We start from the raw sequence: 27,174 nt of genomic DNA, 5'->3' as shown, positions 1-27,174 counted from the left end.
CCCAATCTTTCAAATACATTGAGTAAAATCTTGCCTCTCTCCCTCCAGTTTAAATCAATATGAGTTTTACTATGGATTTCAATGGGTTCAGGATTTCACCCTTGAATTCTTAAGGGGTTGGCAGGATCAGCACATAAGGTACTAGAATACAGAGTACTATTTCTGTGAAACTTTGGGCTCAGGATAGCTCACTATTCCATCTGATGGTCAGTACAATAATGGATTTTAATATATAAACCAAATTGTTGTTAGCCTCATTATTCACTGAGTTCAATTCCAGAAAATAATACAACACCGTGCAATGGTATTTTGTTCATGAGGAAGGCATTGAGGATACTAATTCAACCTGTAAACAAAAAAACTCCAACTTTGATAATAAAATGTAAAAAAACCCAAAAAAACCCTCGAATAAATTCAAATTGCACCTGGAAAAAATATGGTTTCAAAACAAATACAGATTTGTGCAACTTCTATTTGTGCAGAAATATAGAATCTATTTTTAGTCCATTATTTTGACCATCAAGGAGTTCATACATTCAGATTAAATATAAAAAATATTCACTCTAGTCTGGAAATTTACTATGGTGTAAGGAAAAAATATTAATTCTAAGTTGTCTTGTCATTTTTACTGACAGTTTTCTTATATATTTGATTGACTGTTAGTGCATTCACTGACATTTTTCTTGCTCGGCATTTGTCTTGCTTTAATTGGAAGGAATTAAGACTATTGCAACTCTTTTGCTAGTGTAAATGACTAATAACTTTCTGGATGTCAGTAGAGTTATGGGGTAAATGAAAAAAAATTAGTCACAAGTAGCTTTAATACCATATCTCAGAATTACTCCATGCTATTAGTCACATGTAGAAATTTCTACAGTTATATTATCTAAAACTGGCATTCTTCTTATTTAGCTTTCTTATAGTCATAGAATAAAGAAAAAACCCCAAAAATAAAATGTGCAGTGATCTAAATCAATCTCTTGAGCAGTGTTGTGATTCTTGGGAATCAAACACTAGTTCTAGCAGATGATAAACTCTATTTGGAATTATCTGATTCTCTAACTCCTCACCTATAAACATATATTTAATTACCTCACTTGCTTAAGGGAGTCGTGATCAATGAAATGTCAGTTAAATAATATGGATGGGATTTTGAAAATCCTGCTATGATTGGAAAATCATCTGTCAACTACTTTTGCATTACAGGAATACAAGCGCAAGTTAGCCAGAGTATCCCAGGTGAGAAAAGAACTTAGGACACGAATCCAGAATCTTCCTGATCTGTCTCGACTTCCCAATGTCACAGGAAGCCATGTGCACCTACCATTTGCCGGAGACATCTACAATGATGATTGATTATAAGAACATCTATTTCTATAGCCTCTGCTCTTCTGTGGAGTGAGGGGTAGGTCAGACTGATTGATATTCCCGTAGTATTATTTTTGTACATTGTTGGAGAGTGGTGGTAAAAAATGCTCCAAATAATTTATAAGAATTGTTTAAAATATTGATTTGTTTACTGTTTTATTGGCAAGTGAACATATTGGTACATTTATAAAAGGTGGCATCTGTATATTATTATGTTAAAGAATGAGTAATTATCTTGAAATATTATCTTTTGTACAGATTTTGATCAGGTGCCCTGTAAGAAACTGATACATTTCTTTTATTTTTCTTATGTACCCTCTATTCAATGTAGTTCACATTACAATCAAAGAGTACATTTAAATTGCCACATTTCAGTGCCTAGTGAGGCAATGGAACATTGTGGAAATCATAATTTTAAGTTTCTAAGAAGACTACTGCAATTTATTTTTTGTGTGCGGAGTGATGTTTCTGGTTATTTATTAATTTAATTTACCCACCCCCAAATAAGACTGTTGATTTATTTTCAAGTAAATACTATTAACCAGATTTGAAAATGGAAAATATAAATCATGATAAATTGAACACATTTTAGGTGACTCAAAATTGGCATAATATTTACTTTTAAATATTAAAATTAAAAATACTGCTTAAGAGCCAAACATTTTAATTAGTGCAATAGAAATATTTTTTTTCTCTGACAGCTTGGTTTCTGAATTGAAGGAGCACTTTGTACAATAACCTATTTCTGCCACATTCATCTCCATTAACAAACCTGATCCAATAAATGTGACATCATTCCACAATTTTAATTACTACAAATAGCATTTTGAAAGCTATAGAAAATTTGGATCAGAGCATCCTCTCCCATGAAGAAACTTCTCCAGAGAGGCCATTGAGAACTACTACTCCCCTGCCTCTGAGCCTCTCAGCAAACATATAAGTCTTGGTCTCCTTTTCTTACAAAGAGGGGATTTTCTCCCAGAAAATCTAGGCCACTCTGTATATTAAACTGCAAGAATCATTGCTGAATGTGGGTTTAAAAACAACCTGTCACTGTATAAATATATTTGTATGTCAATAACTAAACTATCAAAACAAAGTTGTTTACCCCCTTCCTTTTAAAAACACTAAGAAGTGGGTGTTTAAGGATATTTAAGAGCCTCAAGATGCAGCTAGATGCCTAGTGGGATTTTCAAAACTGCCTTACTAGCTATTGATAGGAGTTAAGCATCTAGGAATTTTTGAAAATCCCACTAGGCTCCAAGTCCTTTAGGCCCCTAAATACTCATAAGCATCTGACCCCAAATGTATGTTTGTTTTACTCTGAGAGGCTTTATTATTAAGTGTTCTGGTGAGAGGCTTGCCTAAAGAAACCATTTCATTGTAAACCTTTATAAGCAATATTAATAAATACCCACTCTTAATTATATGTGTCATGAAAATTACATTTACGTCAGTTTAAACAAAAATAAAGTTTACAGCCATTTAACACATTACTGCACATCCCACTTTGCAGACTTAAAACCAGTAGCTTTAAAAATAAAATAAACTGAGATGACTCATAGTCATGGAGTAAAATCCTGACCCTACTGAAGTCAATGGAAGTTTTGCCAACTAGTCATTGGCCATGGAATATTTAACAACTGTCAGCAGGATATAACAACCTTCTTTATGAAAATAATCATATTTTGACAAAAACATATACCTTTTTCAAAAGAGGAAATTCTGGCTGTATCACAAATGGGCAGTAATTAGCTGGAAAAATAGATGGATTGAAATTACAGGATCTGCACAGTATCATTACTTCAGAATAAGGTTTGGCAGTCCATGCAAAGATCTCAGGAAGTTTGGACTTTCACCCATGGATTTCTCTGTGCATCTGAAGGTGTGTGTGGGGGGAAAAAAGGGCCATACTCTCTGCTGTTTCCCCAGATTTTTCCTGTTCTCCCTGACAGTATACCATCTAGGCTGCTGCTGCATGGCTTCTCAAGCCACACCTCACCCCAAAACACTCCCAAGTCCCCCTCAAGTTTACATGCATGAAGTAGGAACTTGTGAGAATTAAATATGACAGGATCAAACATTAATTCTTGAACACTTTACCCTGCAATTTGCAAGGAGACAACAATATATAGAGATGTTTTCTTTGGGAGTTTCCCCCCAAAAAACCTGATTAAGTCTAGACTGCAAAGAAAAGTTGGAGAAAGATGTGCAAACTGCGAAACACCATTTGCAAGCGGGGGGGGGGGGGTTCAAAAGAGGCTTTTCCAAAATTTGGCCTGTCTGCATGGGGCCAAATTTTGGAAAATCCTGCTCTTTTGGAACATCCCTTAGTTTGCATACAATGAGGATTACAGTGATGGTGGAAGAACGTGTCTGCTTTTTCGGAAACTGTTCCAATAAAGCAGATGCATTCCTTGGACATGGCAGAGCTTTTCCGGGATACCTTTAGTATCCCGGAAAAGCTCTGCAGTGTAGACATAGCCTTAGAGGTGGGAAGATGCTCAATGGTCTGAACTCACTAGCCATCAACAGATTTATAGCTATTTGAGTTCGCTTTCTACTCATTTTATCAGTCCACAGTGAAAACCAGAGTGAGAAGGATATTGACCATAATTAGCAGACAAAACTAGCTATGTTTTTAAGCATTGTCAGATATGTAAAAAGTATCCAGTCATCTTTTCAAAAGTGCATTCAAGTTGAAAACTATTTGAAAATTAGAGCTAGAGTAAGAGTTTCATGGTTTAAAGGTGTTCTAGGCCATTAAAAAATTAGCTATATAAATGTCTATATACATACACATTATTGCTGCAAAAAAAGCACTCCTTTTGTAAAGCATAGTACAAAATTATTTACAAATTTAAAAAAACAAATCTGTTACCTCATGAATTATAACTGAATAGAAGAAATCAGTAGTCTTAGTCCTATTCCAAAGCAGATCGATTGCTACTGCTATTGAAATCACTAGGGCTCTGTCCCAGTGTAAGAAGTCCATTGCTAAATCAGATCCTAGATTTTTAGAATATTTTGTTGTAAAAAGTTTAAGCATTCATTCTTTCTCCACCTGCCTTGTTCGGAAAAAGGGCAGAAATCATTGTGTAAATGTCAAGGAAAATCAGGATTCAACACCTCATGGGCAGAGAGAAAGGTAGATACTAACTTAACTCTGTTATTCTCTTCTTATGTTTTAGTAATATTGTTTTGTGTGTATAGATGTATATTTAGAAGTAGTTAAAGACAAGATTTAGGGAAAATATATTTAAAAAATCAAACTTTTCCTTGAGATGAATGTTAATTTTGATACAATTTTAAAGTGAAACTTTGAGAACTCAGTGCTAATGCTTTTATCTAATGATTCTTTTAATTTTGTGGTGTGCTTTGGTTGGCCTTTTTTAAACCACTCAAAATTAGTTTGGAAACAAAGAATTTAGGGGAGGTAAAATGCTCCTTATTTGTTACTAAAAATATTTCATGTTATTGGAGGAATGGTGTTCAGTCTATGATTTCTATGGGAGTGACATACAATACAGTAAGATACAACAGCTGCTTCATAGGGCTGTCAGGTATCTTTATGTTCTCAGGTACCAAAATATAGTATATGTACCTGTGTGTGCATGGTAGAAAAATGAGGTGCAGTCAACTAATCTGCATAAAGTTGCATTTTGGTCATGTGACATACAATGAAATCCAATTCACCTACCCAAAGAAAGGAGGATCCTAGATGCGAATTTTGTTTCAGCTCAACAAATGTTACATCTTAAAGTGTTTTCTAATAATAAAAAATCAGATCCTTCTAACAAGATACAGTTATCAGGAGTTTTAGTGAAATTTCATGGACATAGTCCTACAGCTCTTAAATCATATGAGTACCTACTTTCAGGTAACTGAGATTGTGTCAATGAGATTACTCTCATGAAGAAGTAATGGCTTTGAAGATAAAGCCATATTGTTGTAAAACTATTTAAAAAAATCTGTCTAAAAATGCCCATTCTCCAAGTTTCTGTGAGCTTACAAACAAATTTAACATTCTTGGTTATGAAAGAATTGTAAGTGTTGATAAAAGATAAATTGCCTCCTTTGTAGAAAGTTAATTTATAAATTTCAGTAACAATAGCTTGTGCTTGTCTATTTTACATTCAGCTACTGTTCAGCCTTTCATATATTATTAAATCAGTCAGCCTTTCATGATTCCCCTCCTCCTCTCCCAACACAATCCAAGCTACATGATTTAAAATCTAGAAGTCAGTGGCAAAATTCCCATGATTTTTTTTCAGTATCTGCAAATGTGTCCTCTAACAATCCCATCAAGAGATCTGTGCACCACTGCAGGACTTAAATGGCCATAGCACATGCATAGACATTTTGGCTATGTCTAGACTATGGCATTTTTTCCAGGATACCAGAGGTATCTGGAAAAACTCTGCCACATCCAGGGAACACATCTGCTCTTCCGAATTTATTTTTGGAAGCTCTGCATTCCTTATTTTATGAGAAAGAAGGGCTCTTCCGAAAGAGGACGCTTTTCCGAAATTTGGCCCAGTGTAGACGGGCCAAATTTCTGAAAAGCTTCTTCCCAAAAAAGAATCAGAAAAATGTACGCAAATTGTGGAGTGCGATTTGCGTACCTTTTTCTGGAAAAAAAGCAGCAGTATAGATGTAGTCTTTGTTAGCCATATGCTTGAGAAGGGAAAGATTCAACTTGTAGCACATATGGTAATAGAAAATTATCGAATTATTGTAGAAAGATTAGCATGCAGCTGCAATGGCACTATTTTTGTTGGGATGGTTTTAGTAAAAGCATTTGGAATTAATTCTTGCTTTTTTGAAATTGCTATTCTGTCTGTGCAAATGAAACAATTAGGATTTGGCTGTCAGCAACTCACTCTTAGAAAATCAACTTAAAAATCATAATAAGCATATTGATTATCTTTTTTTAAAAACAGATGACCAATTTCTGTCTTTGAATCTGTCTCTGTGTGTTAAATTACGTTGCTAAATGGGTCAGTTTCTCCGTCTTACTATTTAGAAGTCTAATTCTGATTTAATCGTTACTACATGAAAAAGTATCTTAGTAAGCATGATCCTTTTTGTGGGAAAAATGCTACCAACAGCACTTTGTAACTTGTTTGCAACCAAAATTTGCTCATTTGTTGAAGGCTGACAAGATGTTTTAATGTAAAAATGTGTTTTATTGTGCACTGCTCACAGACTGTGTAATTCTTGTGTAATTTGTCCTCTAAATAACTCTTCAGTGTATAACATTTTCATAGTTAAAAGAATAAAACACTATAAAACATCATAAATCAACATTATTTAATACTTATATACCCAGCCGCCGTTCTCTGGATTGTCAATATATAACCATTGTGAATTGCTCTGAGTAACCCAGAACTACTCTGCCATTTTGACTAAGTTGGTAGTTTTATACTAATTTTAATTATTACATTACTGTTTCTCAGTATTTAAATATTGAAAATTGAAATGGTATTTTTAAATGAGGGTGCATAGTTCTCTGGTGAGTGTCTCTAAAATGTGTTTTAAAACAAAAGAAGTTATCCATTGAAGCAACAGGTGAATACATAGTAAGAAAAATGCATGACAATGATTACATTTAGTGTGTTCTATTTTGAAAGATTTACCAGTTTAAGAGATTCCTTTGTACTTAAATTGAAGAATAATTGCTAAAACAGGAAATCTCAGAATTGAAAAAAGTTTAAGCATGATTGCGATACCAAATTGATTACTGTTACCATTTTGTTTTCTTATATGCAGTTTTGTCATAGCCAGGACTAACTTCTATAGGTGAGAGAGATACAAGCTATCGATCTTAAGATGAACATTTCTTCGGGTCTGGGAAATGTACGAGATGGAACAGATTGTTTAGCACATTTCAAGGTGAAGTGGACAGTTAACACCTTTCCAGTCATAAGAGAAGGAAGGGGGAGAAAAAAATACCTTGGAGGTTAGTCACAGATTGTTTTAATGAGCCATAAATCCAGTGTCCATATTCAGTCCATGATTTTTAGTGTCTATGAAAGTTATTACTTTAAACTCTGAGGCTTTTCTTTTGAATGCATTTTGCAGGTTTCATTGGGGATTAGGGATGTAAAATTAAGCTCCCCCTGGTTAACTGTAAACCAGAACCGGTAAGCATTACTTGTTAACCAGTTACTTTTCACATCCCTATTGCAGTGTTTCTCAAAGTAGTCCATGGATCTGCTTTGAGTAACCTGTTAACTGGCCACTCAGATATGTTTATTTACTAGTTCCGCAGCCACAGAGCCTTGTGGCTTCCATTGGCTCTGGTTCACTGTTTGCAGCCAAGGGGAGCCACAGGAAGCAGCGGACTGGCCCATGATGTTTCCCACAGCTCCCCTTGGCTGCAAACAGCTGGTAAATAAACAAATCAGAGCAGCCAGTTAGCAGGTTTCTCAGAGTGGATCCATGGACCACATTGAGAAATACTGCCCTTTTGGGAATGAAGATTGAAAGTTTGGATATAGAGTGATTACTTTGTGAAAAGTATTCATGCAGAGGGTGTTTTTGTCTTTATTTTTGTGAGTTCATTTGAGAGCATACTGATTTATTTCACTCACATAATTGTTATTGGGGCATTTAGTGCATTGGAAGAAGTACAACACATTCTGATAGGCACATGTAGCACGCAGGGATCTGAAAGATGCATTATGGGGATTATTGTAGCAGTAGTATGCAGATTTTGCATGTGTTCTGGAAGGATGGGATGCTGTTTTGAATGGCGTATCCTGATCAGCGTGGAGCGACTGATGAAGCTTGGAGGTACCAGAAAGATTCTTCAGAATGTAGTCTCCATTGAGTATGGGTTATAATAGTCTGATACCCTGTCTGAGTTACAGTGTGGAGTTGTAGGTGACAACTAGCAGTGTGCAGTCTCTGGTCTTATTTCTGTGCTTTAAGTGGGTTCTGTTGAGTTATTTAAGTGGCCCATTCTAAGCTTGATCTACTTCTGCAATAGAGTGTCCACTTTTGGTGAAGGTGGTTTTAAGCATCTAAGGTATATATATATATACACCTGAGACTTTTCTCCTCAGAGCATATTCTTCTCTAACGTATTTGAGTGTTTTTCTGTAAATAAAGTTCTTGGTGAACGAAGGGTGGGTATTGGATCCTTCAAAGTATGTATAATAAACTGTTTTTTTTTTTTTTTAATAGTTGTCTGTAAGGTTCCATTTTTGAAGCTGATTGTGAAGTTAATACCTCAATGGGTCACCAGTAAGAATACCAAATTCAGGACAAACTGAACCAAACCAAAGTGGCAGTTACTCGTCCATAAGATATATTGAGACAATAACAAAAAGGATTGTCTCAAACTGGTTAACAATAAGTCAGAAATGCAGTCTCTTAGGGTATGTCTAGACTACATGGCTACATCAATGGAGCCATGTAGATGAGTTTACTAGACATAGCAAAATGAAGCGGCGAATAATCCAGTTTCACAAGGCATACTGGAGCAGTCGACAAAGGCTTCCCTTGTCAACCGCGGCGTGTCTAGACTGCCCCGCTGTGCCGATCAGCTGATCGTCGGCACAGCGCGGCGGCCATTTTAATGTAAATGAAGCGGCGATTATTTAAATCGCCACTTATTTTGCAATGTCTAGTAAACTCATCTACATGGCTCAGTCGACAGGACCACGTAGTCTTGACATACCCATAGGTATCCCAGCCCTTGCTTCACCACCCAGACCCCAGACTTAATGATGAGTGGTTTATTTAAAGCCAATTCCATCAAAGAGAAAGGGTTCTCCTAATTCCAAGAGATAAGCCACATAGTCAGGTCAACAGTTCTTACCTAATAATCACACTGTTGCCAATTCTTTAGTATCTAATATTGCAGACTTATTTTTAAAGGAAAAGAAGGGGGTAAGAGTTAATGGTTAAGGAATTCAAATACATACACATTGTAAAATTCTTATCAGCCTTGAAACAGTAATGGAATAAACTGATGACTTGTAAAGTCTCTTCCAAAGAATTCAAAGATCCTCAGTTCATTGACTGGAATGTTCCTTATAGTGCAAGTTCTTAGTTTAGAGATCAGAGTAGGAAAGAGGCAAAATGGAAGTTCTTCCAGCATCCCTTATACTTTCTCAATGTGGAGGAAATGGTCCCACTCTTAATTTGTAGAAAACTATAGGCACTAAAGATTTGCAACAAGCTCTGGCCTCCATGATTTTTTTTAAATATACCAATTTGTACTTGTTGGAAAGTGGTTTTTAATTGGATTTCAAAAATCCAGATGCAGTGCAGGGAATAAATGTAATAATTTTGTTAATTTGCTACTGCCCAAACAGGAATGCAGTCAAGAACAAAAAGGAAACACTTTATATAACAACTTGCAGAGACACACACATTTTTGGTTTTAAAGCTATTTGTATGCAAAAACAAATTAATTAATTCTCTTTCCAATGGATAACTAGAGCCACCAATGTCAGGAATTGCAGAGTAATACTTACTTGTTTTAAATAGCGTTAAGCAGGCATGTTTCAGAATTAATTTGTCAGTTCATTAAGGACCACACAGATTTCCTTTAGAAAACAGTTTCACAGATCTGCACAGCCACAGAGAATGTCCACAAACCAACACCACAGATCTTCTGCAAATTCTACTGTGGTACAGGATCCTATTTTAAAAGCCATTTCATTGATGCAAGTCAACCTGTTTCAAGAACAGATTTGGGCTTTTAATTCCTGAGCTATTAAAGACTGTGAACCAAATTCAGGCTTCTGAGACCAGCAATATCCTCTGGTAGACAAACTAAGTACAAAGAATGTTCCAAACAATGAATTTAATCCTCCCTTACATGCTGAAGGCCTTAAGACAGTCAAATTAAACTATCATTAAAATTGTTTTCATAAGTTTATAAAATAATACATAAAACAGTCACTAACTTAGTTCATTTACTGGCCCAATTTTAGCCATTACTATTGTAATCATTCAGTATTTCAAAGTGAAGACAAGAAGTTTCTCAGGTCCCTCTTCTGGCTCTTCTGTTTTTCTTCAAGATTAAGTAGCCATTTGAGCTGAGAAAAGTGAGATTTAGTGGTTTTGGGAGTCTTGAGGAAAGAACTGGATGGTGACTGTCCAAGCATGCATGTTCTGCAAAACCAAACAAAAATCAAGAACATCTTATTAAAAAAGTGAGACTGTGGGAATAATGTAATTTTATGGTCTGATTTTGAAAATGTTTGTGTGCAGAATAACTTATGCATTGCTTTTAAAAGTGGGTTGTAAGAAGCACAACTACCGAAATATGTATGCAAGTACTGAGTTTGCATATATTACATATATGCTTAGGGTTTTATTTTCTCAAAGGTCTCTCACACTAAGGCTGAAGTTTATTTTAAAAATCCAAACAAGAAGAAATACTTTTTAGCTTTAGTTTTCCTAGCATGTTTACCCAGTAACCAGCCCAACCAAAGCAGACCTCACCATCCCTGGCAGGCAGGATTTCTGCCCCAGTGAGGCAGCAGGACCACAGCCCTAGTTGGACCCCAGCCCCAGATGATCTGCACCAGCTCTCCAACAGTTAACCAGTCAACTGTTTTAATGAGTATTTACATCCGTAAAACTAAAATGATTTTCCCATTTCAGATCCCTGATATTGGTTATTAATTATAAGAGATTACTAAAAAACTTGTCTGAACTAGGGATGTAATAGCTTATAGGTTAATGGTATAAAATACACACGTTCCTCTTTTCCCCCCGCCCACCACTCAACTAGTAAATTTTTAGCTGGCTGACTAGGAGCCTGGCTTGCAGCAGGTCTGGGACCTACCACAGCATTTAAAGTGTATTAGGAGCCAGGCAGGCAACCTGGCTCAGTTCTGGCTTGTGCCGGGTCCAGGAGCTCAACCTCACCCCTCTGACTGGAGCTGCTGCCGCCCTGTGCTAATGCCTCTGTATCAGAGGCAGCAGTGCTGAGTGGCAGGTGGCTCCTCAGAAATGGGGCTGGAGCAAACTGGCTACCAGTCTCCACCCCCAGGGACTGTAGACTCGTCGAGTAACTGAAAATAATTCATGAGGTTAATAGACTAGTCAATTAACCGTTATTTAACATTGCTAGTCTGAACTCCCTTTTCTCACTTCTAGTACTGCAACTTATTCAGTATATTGACTCTTCGGGTAAAATGGAAACAGTTACCTGGAAGCTGATGCTGGACTTTTGCCTTTGGATCCTGATTTACTGTGATTTAAGGGTGTCATTTTGTTTGCAGACATTGGAGTCTTTGGGTCTGGTGTACTCTTTGGAGTTCCAGAACGGCTTGTTGCTGTTGCCAGAAAATCTCTGCTTTTACCATAATGTCTTGTTGTTTTGTTGCATGTGTTGCAAGTAACCAGCTATGAAGAGAGGAAAGAAAACGTTAACTCTTCTGTCTTTCCTCATTTAAAATGTATAAGTGTCCAAGTGCTCTTCAAAATTACAAAATGAATCAAGCTGCTTAAAGACTTGGTTATGTGAAGCAGAGAGACATAAAAAGCAACAGTGAATTCACATATAGCTTTTTTTTTAAACCACTTAAGCCATCAAATCCCCAGGGTCTGACTAGAAACAACTCCAATCCCCTGGAAACTAATTTCAGGGTCTTTAATTCTGAATTGCAAACACATGGAATGAAACAAAAACCAATCTTGTCACAACAAGAAAAAACTAGGCAACATTAGAAGTGGCTGTGACTGTAAAATATTTTGAGTACCGCCGTGGGATTCATTTTTCACCATAGACATTCAAGAATTTAGAAAATTACCAAAATATATTTTAAAATGTTTTAATTTACACTTCTCAACTTAACTATACAACACTTTTTTGGCAAGTCTTCAAAGAAAGTGGTATTAAATTCAAAATCTTCAAAACTAAAGATACACTACAGGTTGGACGTCTGTGGTCCAGCACCCTTGGAACCTGGCTGGTCCCGAATATGGAAATCTGCCAGACTAGGGGAGGTTCCCTACTACCAGCCTTCCAGGCACCTGCCAACTCTGCTTCTGACCCCAGCCAGCCCCCACTGCCTTCAGCCAGTTGTGCTGCCAGCCCTAGCTGAATGTCTCGGAACTTCCAGCTGTGCTACCTGAGCCCCCCTGCCACAGGGCTCCTAGCCACGCCATGGGGCACCCCCTGACTCCCTCCTGTGGGATTCCTGGCTGTGCCACTGGAGCTCCCCATACTGGTGGATCCCCTGCAGTGGGGCTCCTTATGCTGCCACAGCTCCCCCCTGAGGCTGTATCATGGGATTCCCTGCGCCACCTGAGCCCTCTGGCACTATGCTCTCTGAGTTACCTGAGCCTCCCTGTCCCTGGGCTCTCTGGTCCAGGAACATACGTGATCCTTGTTACTGGACCAGAGGATCCCAGTTTAGGGAGGTATATCCCGCACTGTTAAAACAAGGGAGGTCATTGGTATGGTAAGAACTGCCCTGGGACTACAGGGCATTCACTAAAGCAATGGTTCTCAGGAAGGAGTCTAGGGCCCACTGGGTGGCTGTGAGCAGGTTTCAGGTTAACCAAGTAAAGCTGGCATTAGACTTGCTGGGGCCCAGAGCAGAAAGAAGCTCCACTGTATCAACCTGCTGCCAGGGGTCCCAAACTCCACCACTCATGGCTAATGCTGAAGCCTAAGCAACTGTCCTGATGGCGACCCTGAAATGCTGACGCTGGCTTTTATATGCAAAACAAAATAGTTGTGCCACAGGTGGGCTGTGGAGGTTTTGTAGCATGTTGGGAAGAAAAAGGTTGAGAACCCCTACACTAAAGTTCAGTGGAGTCAAAGGGGAAGCAGCTTCATGCACAAAACCATATATTAATAGAGAGACCGTCTGAGACACTGCTGCCATCACATAACATCTCACATGCGTATAGCAATTGCTTTCACAGAAAAGAATAGGAAAGCTTTTAATTTATTTTAGTTCTTTTCAGTGGTTTCAGCTGAAGAGAATCAAAACAATGTGACCTGCCAGCTCTCCACAGACCACCAGTACTCCACACCCCAAAGTTTGAAAACCAATGGCTTAGGCAAAAATATCTTTTATAATTGATCTTCAATTAAAGGATGAAAAATCTGGAAAAAAAGATTTAACAATTTTGTAACTCTGCAAAGTATAATAGGTAATGATATGCAAATTGCAAAGTTAGCAGTATGCTAAAACCAAGATATAAAATATTGCTAATGACTAAGAAAGGTCTTGCAAACGTAGCCTGTCAGCTTGTTGGTCTAAATCCTAGTCAGCCTTGTTCCTAATGTGTTATCTTCCACAGCAGGCGCTTATGTGTCTCTACAAATGGTAACTGTGGGAGCTGTCAGTTCCTGATAGTATTTTAAGTACATAATACCAGAAACATTTCAGGCGCAATTTAAGTAGCAAATTGCGCACTAAATCATAGTACATATGCAAGTCAATCTTGATCTGAACCTGGACAGATCTTCGTGAGACTGTCAGTCTGTCTGAAACAGAGCAGAAGGTATTATTACTTACTATTTTTGAATCCCAATTCAAGGACATTACATGGAGATTACAATGGACCACAAACTACTAAGCTCACATTTATATGGATGCCTGTTACATCCTGAGAATCTGTCCTGCCAAAACACAGAAGTACATTTTTGTTTAAAAACCTGTTAAAGCTCTGCAAATCACTGTACATCAATATTTGGTGGTTGTGTTTCTTTTAAACATAATTGTACAGGCACACCTTGTCATCTACTCACTCCTTAAATATAATTACTTCAGTTTGCTTAGGCAAGACCATAAAGTGTTGTATCCACCCACATTATTGGAATAGGAAAACACACACTGAATATCACCTGTCTAAAAATGACAGCTCTTTAAATCTAGCCTAAATGTTTGGGATATCACACCAATGAATAATAAAAGCAAAACTTCCCAGTTCACATTAGTTTGTGTGCCTTTCAAATGGAAACTAAAATTTGGAGGGGAGAAAATCTGCTTTGTTTTGTACTGTGTCTTTCTAAAGTGCCTATTTCTGTTATGTGTAAGTGATACTAGTTAATAACTATGATTCTTCTCAACCCAATCTTATGTTCTTGGTGCTTTGCATTTCTACTGTTGCAAATTCTGTAAGAGGAAATTATAATCAATAGTGTCCTCATTTCGTAGGCAGGTGTCCAGTCTGCCAGGACATGCTCTGAAGAGTCAACATTGTATCCAGTGGAATGTCATCTTCATTTAATAAAACATCTGTCTACGTGACTGTTTTAATAAATTTGTTTGTCCCTCCATCACTACATTAAAAGTATACATAGTTATTCTCTGCGTGCTTCAGATCTTGTGAACTTTTCCACTTTTTTTGTTCCAGAATACAATGGAGATCATGCAGTAAGATGACACGTTAGCACTGTTTACTCTGTTTAGTGTCAACCAGTGTCTTTCCTTTCCCCTTAATGACTACTTTCATTATTGTGATGAAATTATTTTGCAGTTACACCTTGGTGTAAGTGAGAGGAAACATTTAGCTCAGAGAGCATTCTGAGGCCTTCCCCTATGCATGTTGGTTTGCAGCACCTTTTATTGGTAATAAAACTGCCCTTTGGTAAAAATGAGTAGTGTAACCCTGTAGTCAAGGGAAGCCAATTGTTCATTTTTTTCCTTGCTGGATAATTTCCACTTTGTATTCCACAAACAAGAAGTCACAAATTAGCTATTCACTACATAATATCAAACACTGGTCAGGAAAGTCTCGTACGAACAGCCATCCAACTCAGTTTTCCTTAAGACTGTTTGAGAGACATCAGAGGCTTCTCGGGCAGTTTACACTCAATTAAAAGAAACAAACCAAACCAACAAAAATGGTCTATGGATTAGGGATGTAAACAACTAGTCAATTAGCCAATAAGCAAATGCTTATTGGATAGTGGACTAGTGACTTGACTAGTCGCTTCCTCCCCACCGCTTGCTGCCTGTCAGAGAGAGGCAGCAAGCGGGGGAGAGGGGGGAAGCAGGATCTGGTGCTGGGGGGAAACCGGTTTAATAGCCAGTTTCCCCCCAGCACTGTCTCCATGGGGAGAAAGGGCAGGGGCGCAGCTGGGAACTGTTGCTTTATTTCAAACACAGAAGTGCTGTGTGGCGTTCCGCCTTTGAAACGTACAAGAGTCCCAGCAGAGGCTCTTATGAATTTCAAAGAGTGAAAGGCTGCATGGAGCCCGGGCCCAGTGGGGAGTTCCCCACTGACCCTGGGCTCCTTGTGGTGCTTCCACTTTGAAATGTACAAGAGCCTCAGGAGCTCCATGGGAGGGGGTGGAGGCGCAGCAGCGGCTTCCACCTTTGAAATGTACAAGAGCCCCAGCAGGGACTCTTGTACATTTCAGAACTGGAATGCCGCCACTGTACTCTTCCCATGGAGCTGGAGGAACTGGCTTTTAAGCTGCCTCCCCGCCAGCACTCCCCCCCCCCCCCCCCACCTCCTTGCTGCCTCTTTTTGATAGAGGCAGCGAGGGGAGGGGAAGGGACTACTCAACTAGTGTGTCGACTACAGAATAAGTTTTTGTTTATCAGATAGTCGACTAATCAATTACATCCATAGTTCCAAAACATGGTGCACACATACCTCAAATGGCTAAGGAAGAAGGCTCTGCAGCTTATAACACTCGAGTGAAGAGTATGTTATCAATCTTTGCTGCTGCTACTTTTGCTGGAGAGTGCACAAATCGACTAACAGTTCAGTCTACACTGGGAACGTTCACAACAAAAAGACAAGAGGCCTTTTTTTTTTTTTAAGTTAAATCTTGGATTATGCAGATTGCTAAACCTGAACATTTTTGCAGCAATGTGTTTGGATGTTTGAGAATTTTTCAACCTGCCATTTTCTCATTTCTTTGTTGTTAAACTCAGGCTTTTTGTTTTAAAATCCCTTGTGTGTGTATTGGAATTGAAATTACCCCAACAAGAAAATTACATAGAAAAAGTTATGTTCTGATGAAATAATCTGATGGATGGCAAACTCAATTTCTAAAGAGAAAAGTCTCCTGATCTTTTCTTCCCTTTCACTTTGAGGGAAATAAAGGCTCTAAAATAAAGGCTCTAGAGAAAGAACAAACCCAGTTCCTGTTGATTGGAATAGCAATCTTACCAGAACACTTCTTGAGTCTTTGTACTTTTTCAAAAGCTTTGTCTGTTTCAAATTGAGTTTATGGTTCTTTGCCTCCCGATTAAGAAGTTTCTGTAGCCGTGGAGTCACTTTCATCTTGGGTTTGAGACGAACTCTGTGATTATCAGGAATCAGAAACTGGAAACAGTAAGGGCATATCCTTTCTCGGTCGGTTTTGTTATCTACAGATGAAAGAAGGTAACACAGTAAAACCCTAAATGAACTTCTCTCAGTAAATATGTTTTAGGCGTGCATAAAAAACCCCCATATATTACAGCTATTAGGTCACTAATTTATAGTGTACTGTAAACTGTGCACTGATCAGAGCATTTCCTTTTCTCTACTCTAGCATTTTTTAAATTGCATTAAGATATAATTCCTTTGTTCATACTGCTCCGTTAGAAACACATTTAAGTCAGCACTATATACAGGATTTGTTTAATTCTGCATTTCATACTCAAACTCTCAAGTGGAAGCCAAATGCCAAAATGTTAAATATACACAGTAATGTACATACAGTTACATACAAGGCAGCACTGTCCAATAGGCAACTGTACTAGAAAAATACACTCCCATCTTTCTGCAAAATATTACAGTCCTGCAAGGAACTTCATGAGGCACAAGCCTTTGTCAATATAAAACCCTATGCATATCAAATGTAGTGTACCCCTTACTAAGCTTCTTCCATTGCTGAGATTCAGTTAACAAATATAATAGAGTCAAAACACGGCTGATGAAAGGTCAGATTCAGGCGTTGATGTGAATGGGTGCAATCTGGAGAGATGGTCCTACCTCTGCCACACTGCATCCTGTTCTAGATCATATTAACTAGATAAAGTGGTAACTACAGATTGTACTACAGGAAAAATATTTCTAAATTCTCCTTGGGAAGGAATTTCCTTGTCTCTCTTCCGCTTCCCATTGGGAGGGTGGAGGAAGAAAAGTCATCATGTTCTAACCAAGTGCTCTGAGCAGTTCAACATCTGTGAACTGAGCTTTCTCATCTGGCTCTGATTTAAAGTACCACCACCACAGAATATGTAAACTTGCCTTTTTCAGAAGGACACGTCCACCTGGGGGGAGGAAAAAGTCTGGGTTTACTAAGCAAGTTGCAGGTCAGGGCGCTTCACTCACTGAAGATATGGGGGGGGGGGGGCGCACTGGCTCCAGACCTTGCCATCCCCATGTCAGGGATCCCGCCCTGTAGCTAAGACGTCCTGTATCAGGACCTGTTGGGGGGGGGGGGGAGGAGGGGCCCGTTTCAAACCGTTTCAGCCCAAACCGGGCCTGTCCTGCTCACGCTCCCAGGGGCGTCAAGAAGCGAGGCGCACGCGGGGGCGGGGCCACGATTGCAGCGGGGATGGAAAAGAACGTTCTCAGAGCGCCCCCTGGGCGCTACGTCACAAATCACGAGAGGCCTTGTTCTCCCCTCCCCCCACAGAAAAGCGCGCGAGGCTCTTACATCAGGAACCGGGCTTGAGCCGGGCACGTGCCCATCAGCGCCCGGGCCGCCCCTTCCAGGAACCGCCGGCGACTCGACATCTCCGCGGTAGCAAGCGGGGCGCGCAGCCCGGAACCCTCCCCTAGCACCGCGCCGTTCCTTCCGGTGGGAATGCGCGGCCGCGGGGTCCCCGGCGGAAACAGCAACCGCGGCACGAGCGTTCCGGCCCCCTCTCGAGGCGGGGTCACGGCTGAGCCCTGCCCCCTTCGCGCGCGCGCGCGGGGAGCGCCGGGCAGCCCAGCCCAGTCCAACATCGCTTCCTGCGCGTGCGCCGCGCCCAGGTGGCTTCAGGGGCGCGTGACGCTGAGAGCGGCGCGGCCGCGCGCCGGGTGGGTCTCGAGCCTGCGGCCCCCGCCCCCTCATGGCGGTCGCGAGAGGTGCCTGCCGGTGCGCGCTCTGGCCGGCCGAGGAAACGGGCGGGGCCAGAGGGCGTGGCTGAGCCCCCCGCGCGCCCTAGGCTGACTGACCAGTGGCCGCCCGGAGGGCAGCGCGAGGCCGCCGCGCGGCGTTTCAGCGGCGCCTTAGCAGTTAGCGCAGGCCCCGGCCGCGTCACGGCAGGGCGAGGTGAGCACGAGGCAAAAGCCCGTTTTAAAAAACAAACCGCCACCGCGTCGCTTTAAACGGCAGCGCTCGTCTGAGCCGTGACCCTTCCTATCGCTAGTTGCCTTCCCCACTGCCAAGTGTGTTGCACCCTAAGGGCGCCCCGCGCTGCAGAGCAGCAAGACACAAGGATAGTTCAGACTGCGGCAGCTGCCGGCCTCAGTCCTGCCCCTGAACCCAGTTCCTCTCCCCTGCTACACAGGGAGCCTGAGTCTAGACTGGCCAGTTTTTCCGGAAAATCAGCCGCTTTTCTGGAAAAACTTGCCAGCTGTCTACACTGGCCACTTGAATTTCCGCAAAAGCACTGACTTCCTACTGTAAGAAATCAGGGCTTCTTGCGGAAATACTGTACTATGCCGCTCCCATTCAGGCAAAAGTCCCTTTTTGTGCAAAGCTTTTGCGCAAAAGGGCCAGTGTAGACAGCTGAGATTTGTTTTGCGCAAAAAAGCCCCGATCGCGAAAATGGCGATCAGGGTTTTTTGCGCAAAAGCGCATCTAGATTGGCATGGATGCTTTTCTGCAAAAAGTGCTTTTTTGCGGAATAGTGTCCGTGCCAATTTAGACACTTTGTTCTGAAAATGCTTTTAACGGAAAACTTTTCCGCTAAAAGCATTTCTGGAAAACCTTGCCAATCTAGACGCAGCCAGCGGGTAAGGAAGAGGGATACCCTGACATTAGCACCCTCCATTCTGCACGCATGCAGGGGGCTCCCAGGAGAGGTTGGCCAGTGTCTCCAAGGCAGAGGGTAAGAACAATGGGCTGTAGAGCAGCTGGGGAAGGGGCACCTGGATGTCTGTGGCACTTGACTAACCCGTGGGTGCCACGCAGCTTAGAGGGAACACAGGACACAAAATGTCATAGGTACAGGTATCCTGTATCTTAAACCCCTTTGCTGTCTCAACTGCACTTCTCATGTGGCCAAATTTACTACCTTCTTCCCTACCTGAATGGAAATGTGGTCCTGCCAATCTTAGCCCCTTGTTTAGTAGCCATGTTAAATCCTTAGGTCTAATAGTATTTGCTACTTGCAAAAAAACTGCCTTCTAGAAGCATGTGGCCAGTGTCTGATTGAAGTGTATCAAATCAGCTGCTTTACAACAAATGTCTTTTTGTTTATTCCAAAGGAAAAAAGTACATACAATAAAAGCCTGTATTCATCATGTCTTGCATAATATGATGGAATGATATACACTGCCTTGGGAAGTCACCCAATAAGATCAGATGCCGCTTAATTCAACTTTTCTGTCAGCTTGGGCACCCTTTAATCCTGTCTTGTAGATCTGGGCTTTTAAACCTCCCCCAACATGCAGAGGGAGGGGAGAGAAGAGGAAGCTAGAGCCGGGAGGGCCCACCGAAGTGCAAAAAGATAGACTCTTGAGATCACCTCTAGGAAGGCTCAGCTTAAAGGACTTGCCACAGCACACAGATGCCCATCCTTCTTGGAGTGCAAACCCAACAGCATTTGAAGTTCACCTTTTTGCTCAATATGGAAGAAGCTGTGCACAATCGCTTATTCTCCCTGCCACCACCGTTAGAAATAACATAAACTAGATTATATTATAAACAAGAAATAAGTTTATTTACAAAAGGTAGGTTTTGAGAGCTTAAAGAACTAGACAAAGTGGTAGCCACAAATTGTACCACAGGAAAAATATTTCTAAATTCTCAAGCAAGCAGAACAAATTAGATTACTAGGAAAATAAAGCAAAGCATACAAACTAAACTTGATAGACTAAAGAAATTGCTTGCAAATAATTCCTCACCCTAGATATTGTTTAGATAGAGTCCTTCACAGACCCAGTATATTTTAGCTTGGGTCCAGCAGGTCTCCTGCCCCCAACCTCTCAATAGCAGTCCTAGATGTTTTTAAATATCTCTTTATATGGGGAGGTGGAGAAGAAGCAAACTGAAGATTTTAACTGGTTTCCTCCCCCACCTTATACTAGGATTTCCATAAGGTGGGAATCCTTTGTTTGGTTCACCAGCCCACAGTGGAACAGTTCAGCAGTCCAAGATGGAGGTTGGTATGGGGCAGCCAGGTTATCTGACTCTAGCATCCTAGTGGCCTTGAGTCACTGGCAGTACAGATTGTCCACAAGAAGGCCAAGCCTTTTTCACAGGTCATTGTCCTCACTGATGGGTCATTAGTCCTGTCTGGTTTCTTTAGCCATTGGAAGTTTTAGTAGTGGGCATCATTTAAAGTAGAATAGTTGAAATGCAGATACATTAGTCAATATTCCTAACTTCAGGTAAAAAAATGATATATGCATACAAATAAGATAATCATATTCATTAAATCATAACCTTTCCAATGATACCTTCCTTACATATGTTATCTTTCATAAAGCACATAGTGATGCTGTATCCATATCATAAGCACATATTCATAAAGAATATTGAGTGTAATGTCACATATGAACTTTATCTTTTCCTTTCAAGTTTAAGAAGGTTCTGCTAAACCCACATATTCACACCTTTGGATTGAAAGAGACAGACTATCCTGTATCAATCCAGACTATCCTGCTGCATTCTCTGTCAGCACTGCTTCTCAAGCAGCTGTTGGCAGCTCACCTCTCCTTTCTTCCTCCAGGAGGGTACCTTTAGCTGTTCATGGTCCAAATGATCTAAGGATCTGGCATTGGTAAAATAGCTTGGGATTGGAGCCTGAGAATAGCGTTTTGCCACAAACTAATCCAAATTTAGAGATGTTTATTTTTATGTGTCCTATCAATGAACATTGTTTCATTTCCTGCTTGATCTTTTTGGTCTTGACGTACTCAGAATAATATCAAGCAGATAAATTCAGGAACAGATATTCATAAACAATAATGCAGATATCTCCTGTGTTCTCCACATAAAAAAACGGCCTTTACACCCAGATCAACTGGATTTGTAAAGTGTTCATATGTTCTATGAAACTCCAGACTGACTAAGAGACATAGGCTGTGTCTCGACTACATGGCTCCGTCGACGAAGCCATGTAAAATAGTTTATTTGGCATAGTCAAAGAAACGGGGATTTAAATAATCCCCACTTCATTACAATAAAAATGGCCGCTGTGCTGTGCCGACGATCCGCTGATCCAGCACAGCGCGGCAGTCTAGACGCGGCGCGGTTGACAAAGGAAGCCTTTGTCGACAGCTCCAGTAAACCTCGTTTCACGAGGCATACTGTGCTTCTTTTACTATGCTGAGAAAACTATTTTACATGGCTCCATCGACGGAGCCATGTAGTCTAGACGTAGCCATAGAGTATAAGACCAGGAAGGCCTGCTCCAATCATCTCTCCTGTAAAGCATGGATCACAGATCTTTCCTGAATTATTGTTGAACTAGAGCATTCCTTTTAGAAGAGCATCCACTCTTGATTTAAAAATTGCCAGTGATGGAGAATCCACAACAACACTTGGTAAGTTGTTCCAGAGGTTATTTACCCTCCCTGTGAAAAATTGAACCTTATTTCCAGTCTGATTGTAGCTAGTGTCAGCATCCAGCATCATATCTTGTTAGCTTGCTGAACCTGGAGGCTTTGTTTAGAACAGTGGTGGGCAATCTGCAGCCCATGGGCTGCATTAGGCCCACTGAGCTCAACCTGCACCCCGTGGACCTCCTAGCCACCCTTCTCCCCAGCACTTTTAGAGGAGCCACAAATTGTCTGATTCATGCTCCATCCTCGTTCCTCTCCCTTCCTCCCTCCCAGGGTTGGATCCATCAGCTATTTGTGGTATTTCAGCTCTGGGAGGGAAAGAGAGGAGAGGGGACTGAGCACGAATCAGGTGATTTGCCTGCTCCAAAAGTGCTGGAAGGGAGGGGGAGGAGCAGGTAAGTATGGGGCTCTGATGCCCTCATACTCCAGAGGCATATGAGGGGACGGGGATAGACTGGGAGTTCATGGGGCTGCAATTTAAATCCCAGTGGGCCGTGGGATGCTGCAGCTCACTGATGTGAAGGAGGGTCAGTCATGTGGCCCACCCACACCATTCCTGGTTGCCAGTCCCTGGTCTAGAGGTTTCACAGTCCTCATTAGCATTCCTACACACTGTCATTCTTCAGCTTATAGTATCTTGTCATAGCTTTATTGTCATATCTACCAAACAATAGATTTCAGTATCCATATTTTATTTTTACTTTCCTCTGCATATTTGATCATTCCAAATGTCTTTCTGACATGCCAAAAGATGCCTTCTAAAAATATGTAAAGTCTGAGCCACTCATGGGTTTCAATAAACATAACTGGTATAATGAGTCTTTCAATACCCTGCACAGGGAAGAAATCTTCTTGTATGGAAAGCTCTAGTTTCTTTGCATGGTTGTTTCTTTAGAAAAAACTGAATGCAAAACAATGTGCAGAAAAATAAAACTTAGAAAACTAGTATAGTTATTTATCATAGAATGATACAGATTAACGGGCGCACATCTCATGCATCTTAGATAGGGACTTTATAACGTGGTTAATTCTGAAAATATTTACTTTAAAAAGTATGTAACTTCTTACAAAATTAGGCCTAATTCCCACAAAAAACTGTTTTGAAAATGTTTTTCCTTTCTTGATTTACTCACTGATGATCTGCTACAGATGTTCAGAAGAAATGACAGTAAAATGACAAAGGGGCATAATATGGCACAGAGTCTTAGGCTATGTTACCAAAAGATTTGAGTTCAATTATATTAAGCCAGTGATATTACCTAGAAATAATGCTTTTAATTTATAATTTATCTAAACCAGCAACCAAGATTGTCGCCTACCCTAAAGGAATTTCTAGAGAAAACAAAGCTATGCTTGCTGACCTTTGAAAGGACATGAATACAGCCTTCAAATCAAGAATAGAATCATAGAATACTAGGACTGGAAGGGACCTCAAGAGGTCATCGAGTCCAGTCCCCTTCCCTCATGGCAGGACCAAATACTGTCTAGACCATCCCTGATAGACATTTATCTAACCTACTCTTAAATATCTCCAGAGATGGAGATTCCACAACCTTCCTGGGCAATTTATTCCAGTGTTTGACTACCCTGACAGTTAGGAATGTCCAACCTAACCCTCCCTTGCAGCAGTTTAAGCCCATTGCTTCTTGTTCTATCCTCAGAGGCCAAGATGAACAAGTTTTCTCCCTCCTCCTCATGACACCCTTTTAGATACCTGGAAACTGCTATCATGTCCCCCCTCAATCTTCTCTTTTCTAAACTAAACAAACCCAATTCTTTCAGCCCTCCTTCATAGGTCATGTTTTCTAGACCTTAATCATTCTTGTTGCTCTTCTCTGGACCCTCTCCAATTTCTCCACATCTTTCTTGAAGTGTGGCCTAACCAGCGCAGAGTAGAGTGGAAGAATGACTTTTCGTATCTTGTTCACAGCACACCTGTTAATGCATCCCAGAATCATGTTTGCTTTTTTTGCAACAGCATCACGCTGCTGACTCATATGCAGCTTGTGGTCCACTATAACCCTGACATTCCTTTCTGCCGTACTCCTTCCTAGACAGTCACTTCCCAATATGAATGTGTGAAACTGATTGTTCCTTCCTAAGTGGAGCACTTTGCATTTGTCTTATTAAACTTCATCCTGTTTACCTCAGACTATTTCTCCAATTTGTCCAGCTCATTTTGAATTATGACCCTATCCTCCAGAGCAGTCGCAACCCCTCCCAGCTTGGTATAATCTACAAACGTAATAAGCGTACTTTCTATGCCCATATCTAAATCGTTGATGAAGATATTGAACAGAGCCGGTCCCAAAACAGACCCGTGCGGAACCCCACTTCTTATACCTTTCCAGCAGGATTGTGAACCATTAATAACTACTCTCTGAGTATGGTTATCCAGCCAGTTATGCACCCACCTTATAGTAGTCTCTTCTAAGTTGTATTTGCCTAATTTATTGATAAGAATATCATGTGAGACCGTATCAAACACGTTACTAAAGTCTAGGTATACCACATCCACTGCTTCTCCCATACCCACAAGACTCGTTATCCTATCAAAGAAAGCTATCAGATTGGTTTGACATGATTTGTTCTTTACAAATCCATGCTGGCTTTTCCCTATCACCTTGCCACCTTCCAAGTGTTTACAGATGATTTCCTTAATTACTTGCTCCATTATCTTCCCTGGCACAGAAGTTAAACTAACTGGTCTGTAGTTTCCTGGGTTGTTCTTATTTCCCTTTTTATAGCTGGGCACTATATTTGCCCTTTTCCAGTCTTCTGGAATCTCTCCTATCTCCCATGATTTTCCAAAGATGATAGCTATAGGCTCGGATACCTCTTCTATCAGCTCCTTGAGTATTCTAGGATGCATTTCATCAGGCCCTGGTGACTTGCAGGCATCTAACTTTTCGAGGTGATTTTTAACTTGTTCTTTTTTTATTTTAGCTTCTAAACCTACCCCTTCCCACTAGCATTCGCTATATTAGGCATTCTTTCCAACTTCTTGGTGAAGACCGAAACAAAGAAGACATTAAGCATCTCTGCCATTTCCAAGTTTCCTGTTACTGCTTCTCCCTCCTCACTGACCAGTGGGCCTACCCTGTCCTTGGTCTTCCTCTTGCTTCTAATGTATTTATAAAAAGTCTTCTTGTTTCCCTTTAGGCACACAAGAAGCGATTTATTTGAAAAATAAATAATAATTTATTTAGAAATAAGTGGTTACAATGTTAGGAAAGGATAAAGATAAAATACATATTATCAGGGCTCGACAAATTATGGAAAACCCTACTCGCCAGACAAAAAAGGGACTCGCCACCCTCCCCTCCAAAAAAGAGTTTTTTTTAATGGCATAAATTCCTAATAAGAATAAGAACAGTAATTGCTAATACGTTCTTAATAAATATCACCCAAGTTATTAATAAATATCTTATAAACTTCTACCTTTTCCCTCTGCTGCCATGTCTCCTCCCCTTGCTCCATCAGCTCCCCTGGTGCCTGCTGCCCCCCAACCCCTCACCCTGCTCTGTTGTCCTGACTCCTGCCCTTCTTGCTGCCCTCGGCCTTCCTGAGACCTGCCCCCCTCCACCAGCCCTTTTCTCCCCCCATGCCCTCTTCTCCACTAGCCCCACTCTGATCAAGTGAGCTACCCCTCCTCATCCCCACTCCTAACACCTCCCTCTACACACCTGCCCTGCCTCTCTCCTCTGATGCTGGTCCCCACCCTGCAGGTGTCTGCCCTTCTGCTTCTCCCCCAGAATCTCCTGGCACCTGCACCCTCCTGATTCCTCCCCCTTCCCTCACTGCCCCTGCCCCCTTTGCCCTCTTTTTCCCTGATATCCACCCCCTCAGCACCCTCTGCCCCCATTCCCCTCATGTCCCTGTGCCCACATGCCTTGCTCCATCCCCACCTTCCTCATGCCCACCCCTTCTTTCAAGCCTTCTCCCAACACCTCCCCCTCCTCCCTCTAGCCCCCAGTGACCTTACCTTCTCCTCTCCCAGCATCACCCTGTCCTCCCTGACACCATCCCTCCTGCCCTTTTCCTCATTGTCTGCACTTGGCCCCCTGGGATTTGTCTCTCCTGCACCCCTGTCCCTTGGTGCCTTCCCCTTTCTTCTTCTTCTTCTTCTACTGACCTTCTCCCCTTCCCTCCCCTCAGCACAAGCCCCTTTCCCATATTTTTCCCCTTCCCTCCCCTCCCCACAGCCCAGCCCAGCCTATCCCAGCCGCTTCCTCTCCCCAGGGCCAAGCAAAACATTCCCCCAACTTTTTTGTTGTCTTTTACACGTTTGCATTTTACAATGGGGTTTTTTTTGTTTTCATTTTTGTCCCAGCATTTTAGCTCTATAAATAGCAAATAGCATTTTCATTCATTTTTTTCCATAAAGGCAAAGGTGCTTCAAGTGAACTCCCCCTTTCACTCGCTGCTGGGTCACAGCAGCCTTTTCCCTGCCCTGTCCAGCCCCTCCTATGGACAAGCACCCCTCACTCCCAACCCACAGGGGAAATGGTGCAGGGACAGCACAGAGCCAGAGGGGTGTAGGGAACAGTGTGGCGGGGGGGAGGGACGGGGTGGCACGGGGAACAGGAGGCACAGAGGCAGAGGGGACGCAGGGATCGGGGGGAGCAGTGTGCAGGGTGCGGTGGAGGCACGGGGAATGGGACGCGGGGAAAGGGAGGGGCAGAGGGATCGGGGTTTAGGGGTAGTGCAGGGAACGGGCAGCACAGAGCTGGGGGGAAGCAGGGATCGGGGGGAGCGGGGTGCAAGGGCGGTGCAGAGCCAGAGGGAAAGTAGAGGATCCGGGGTGCAGGGTGCAGGGGCGGCGTGGGGAATGGGCGGTGGGAGCCAGATGGGGCGCGGGGCGGGCACAGTGAGCCGGGCGGTCGGCAGGGAGCGGTCTCTCGCCGGCAAGGGGCTGGAGCCATGGCAGGACTGGAGCTGGTGGGGTGGGGCCTGGCTCCGCCGCATGCCGCAGCCAGCTGCCGGGGACATGCAGCCAGAGCCGAGCTGCCCGGCCCTTTAAAATTGGCGGGGCCATGTCACACCAGCGTCCTGGCATCTGCTGGCGCTCTGCCTCCTCGCGCCGCAGTTGCACGCAGGCACCCGGCGCTGAGAATCGCCGCGGTTCCCCCTCCCTGGCAGAGCTCT

At 41.8% G+C, this 27,174-nt stretch overlaps 2 protein-coding genes and 1 long non-coding RNA gene across 4 annotated transcripts in view; 2 read left to right on the top strand and 1 right to left on the bottom strand.

Moving 5' to 3' along the window:
• The window catches only part of RPRD1A (regulation of nuclear pre-mRNA domain containing 1A), a 51,497-nt gene extending 44,219 nt beyond the window's left edge, over positions 1-7,278 (top strand). The window contains exons 7-8 of one of the 2 annotated variants that reach the window (XM_075921647.1): positions 1,207-1,405; positions 7,141-7,278. In XM_075921647.1, coding sequence (XP_075777762.1) covers positions 1,207-1,356 — 150 coding nt within the window. In that variant the 3' untranslated portion in view covers positions 1,357-1,405; positions 7,141-7,278. Of the gene's footprint in view, positions 1-1,206; positions 6,672-7,140 lie in introns of those variants that run through there. The other variant, XM_075921646.2, reaches the window with a different exon arrangement.
• Positions 5,645-18,193, bottom strand: RMP24 (ribonuclease MRP subunit p24). Its single transcript, XM_075921650.2, has 5 exons — positions 17,963-18,193; positions 17,551-17,573; positions 16,483-16,682; positions 11,546-11,742; positions 5,645-10,500 (listed from the first exon to the last, which is right to left on the bottom strand). Exons 1-5 carry the CDS (start codon positions 18,040-18,042, stop codon positions 10,347-10,349), a joined length of 654 nt encoding a protein of 217 aa, XP_075777765.1. The 5' UTR covers positions 18,043-18,193; the 3' UTR covers positions 5,645-10,346.
• Positions 18,194-18,246: 53 nt separating this feature from the next.
• Positions 18,247-27,174, top strand: part of LOC149525359 (uncharacterized) — a 32,812-nt gene continuing 23,884 nt past the window's right edge. Inside the window, exon 1 of the long non-coding RNA XR_016348908.1 lies at positions 18,247-18,565. This is a non-coding gene — a long non-coding RNA (uncharacterized LOC149525359). The remainder of the gene's footprint in view (positions 18,566-27,174) is intronic.

The sequence above is a fragment of the Pelodiscus sinensis genome, chromosome 2, assembly GCF_052426305.1.
Source record: "Pelodiscus sinensis isolate ZL-2025 chromosome 2, ASM5242630v1, whole genome shotgun sequence".
In the NCBI taxonomy this organism is placed as follows: domain Eukaryota; kingdom Metazoa; phylum Chordata; order Testudines; family Trionychidae; genus Pelodiscus; species Pelodiscus sinensis.
Note: the sequence above shows the minus strand (reverse complement) of the source record. Positions and strands in the feature narration are given on the sequence as shown.

What these genes read in the sequence shown, in the direction of transcription:
- RMP24 (XM_075921650.2), bottom strand. Translation starts at nt 18,042, where the DNA reads ATGTCGAGTCGCCGGCGGTTCCTGGAAGGGGCGGCCCGGGCGCTGATG. An exon ending in GCTCAAGCCCGGTTCCTGAT is followed by an intron (nt 17,574 to 17,962) that starts GTAAGAGCCTCG and finishes TCCTCCCCCCAG; the next exon opens with GTGGACGTGTCCTTCTGAAA. An exon ending in AGTCCAGCATCAGCTTCCAG is followed by an intron (nt 10,501 to 11,545) that starts GTAACTGTTTCC and finishes TTGGTTTTGCAG; the next exon opens with AACATGCATGCTTGGACAGT.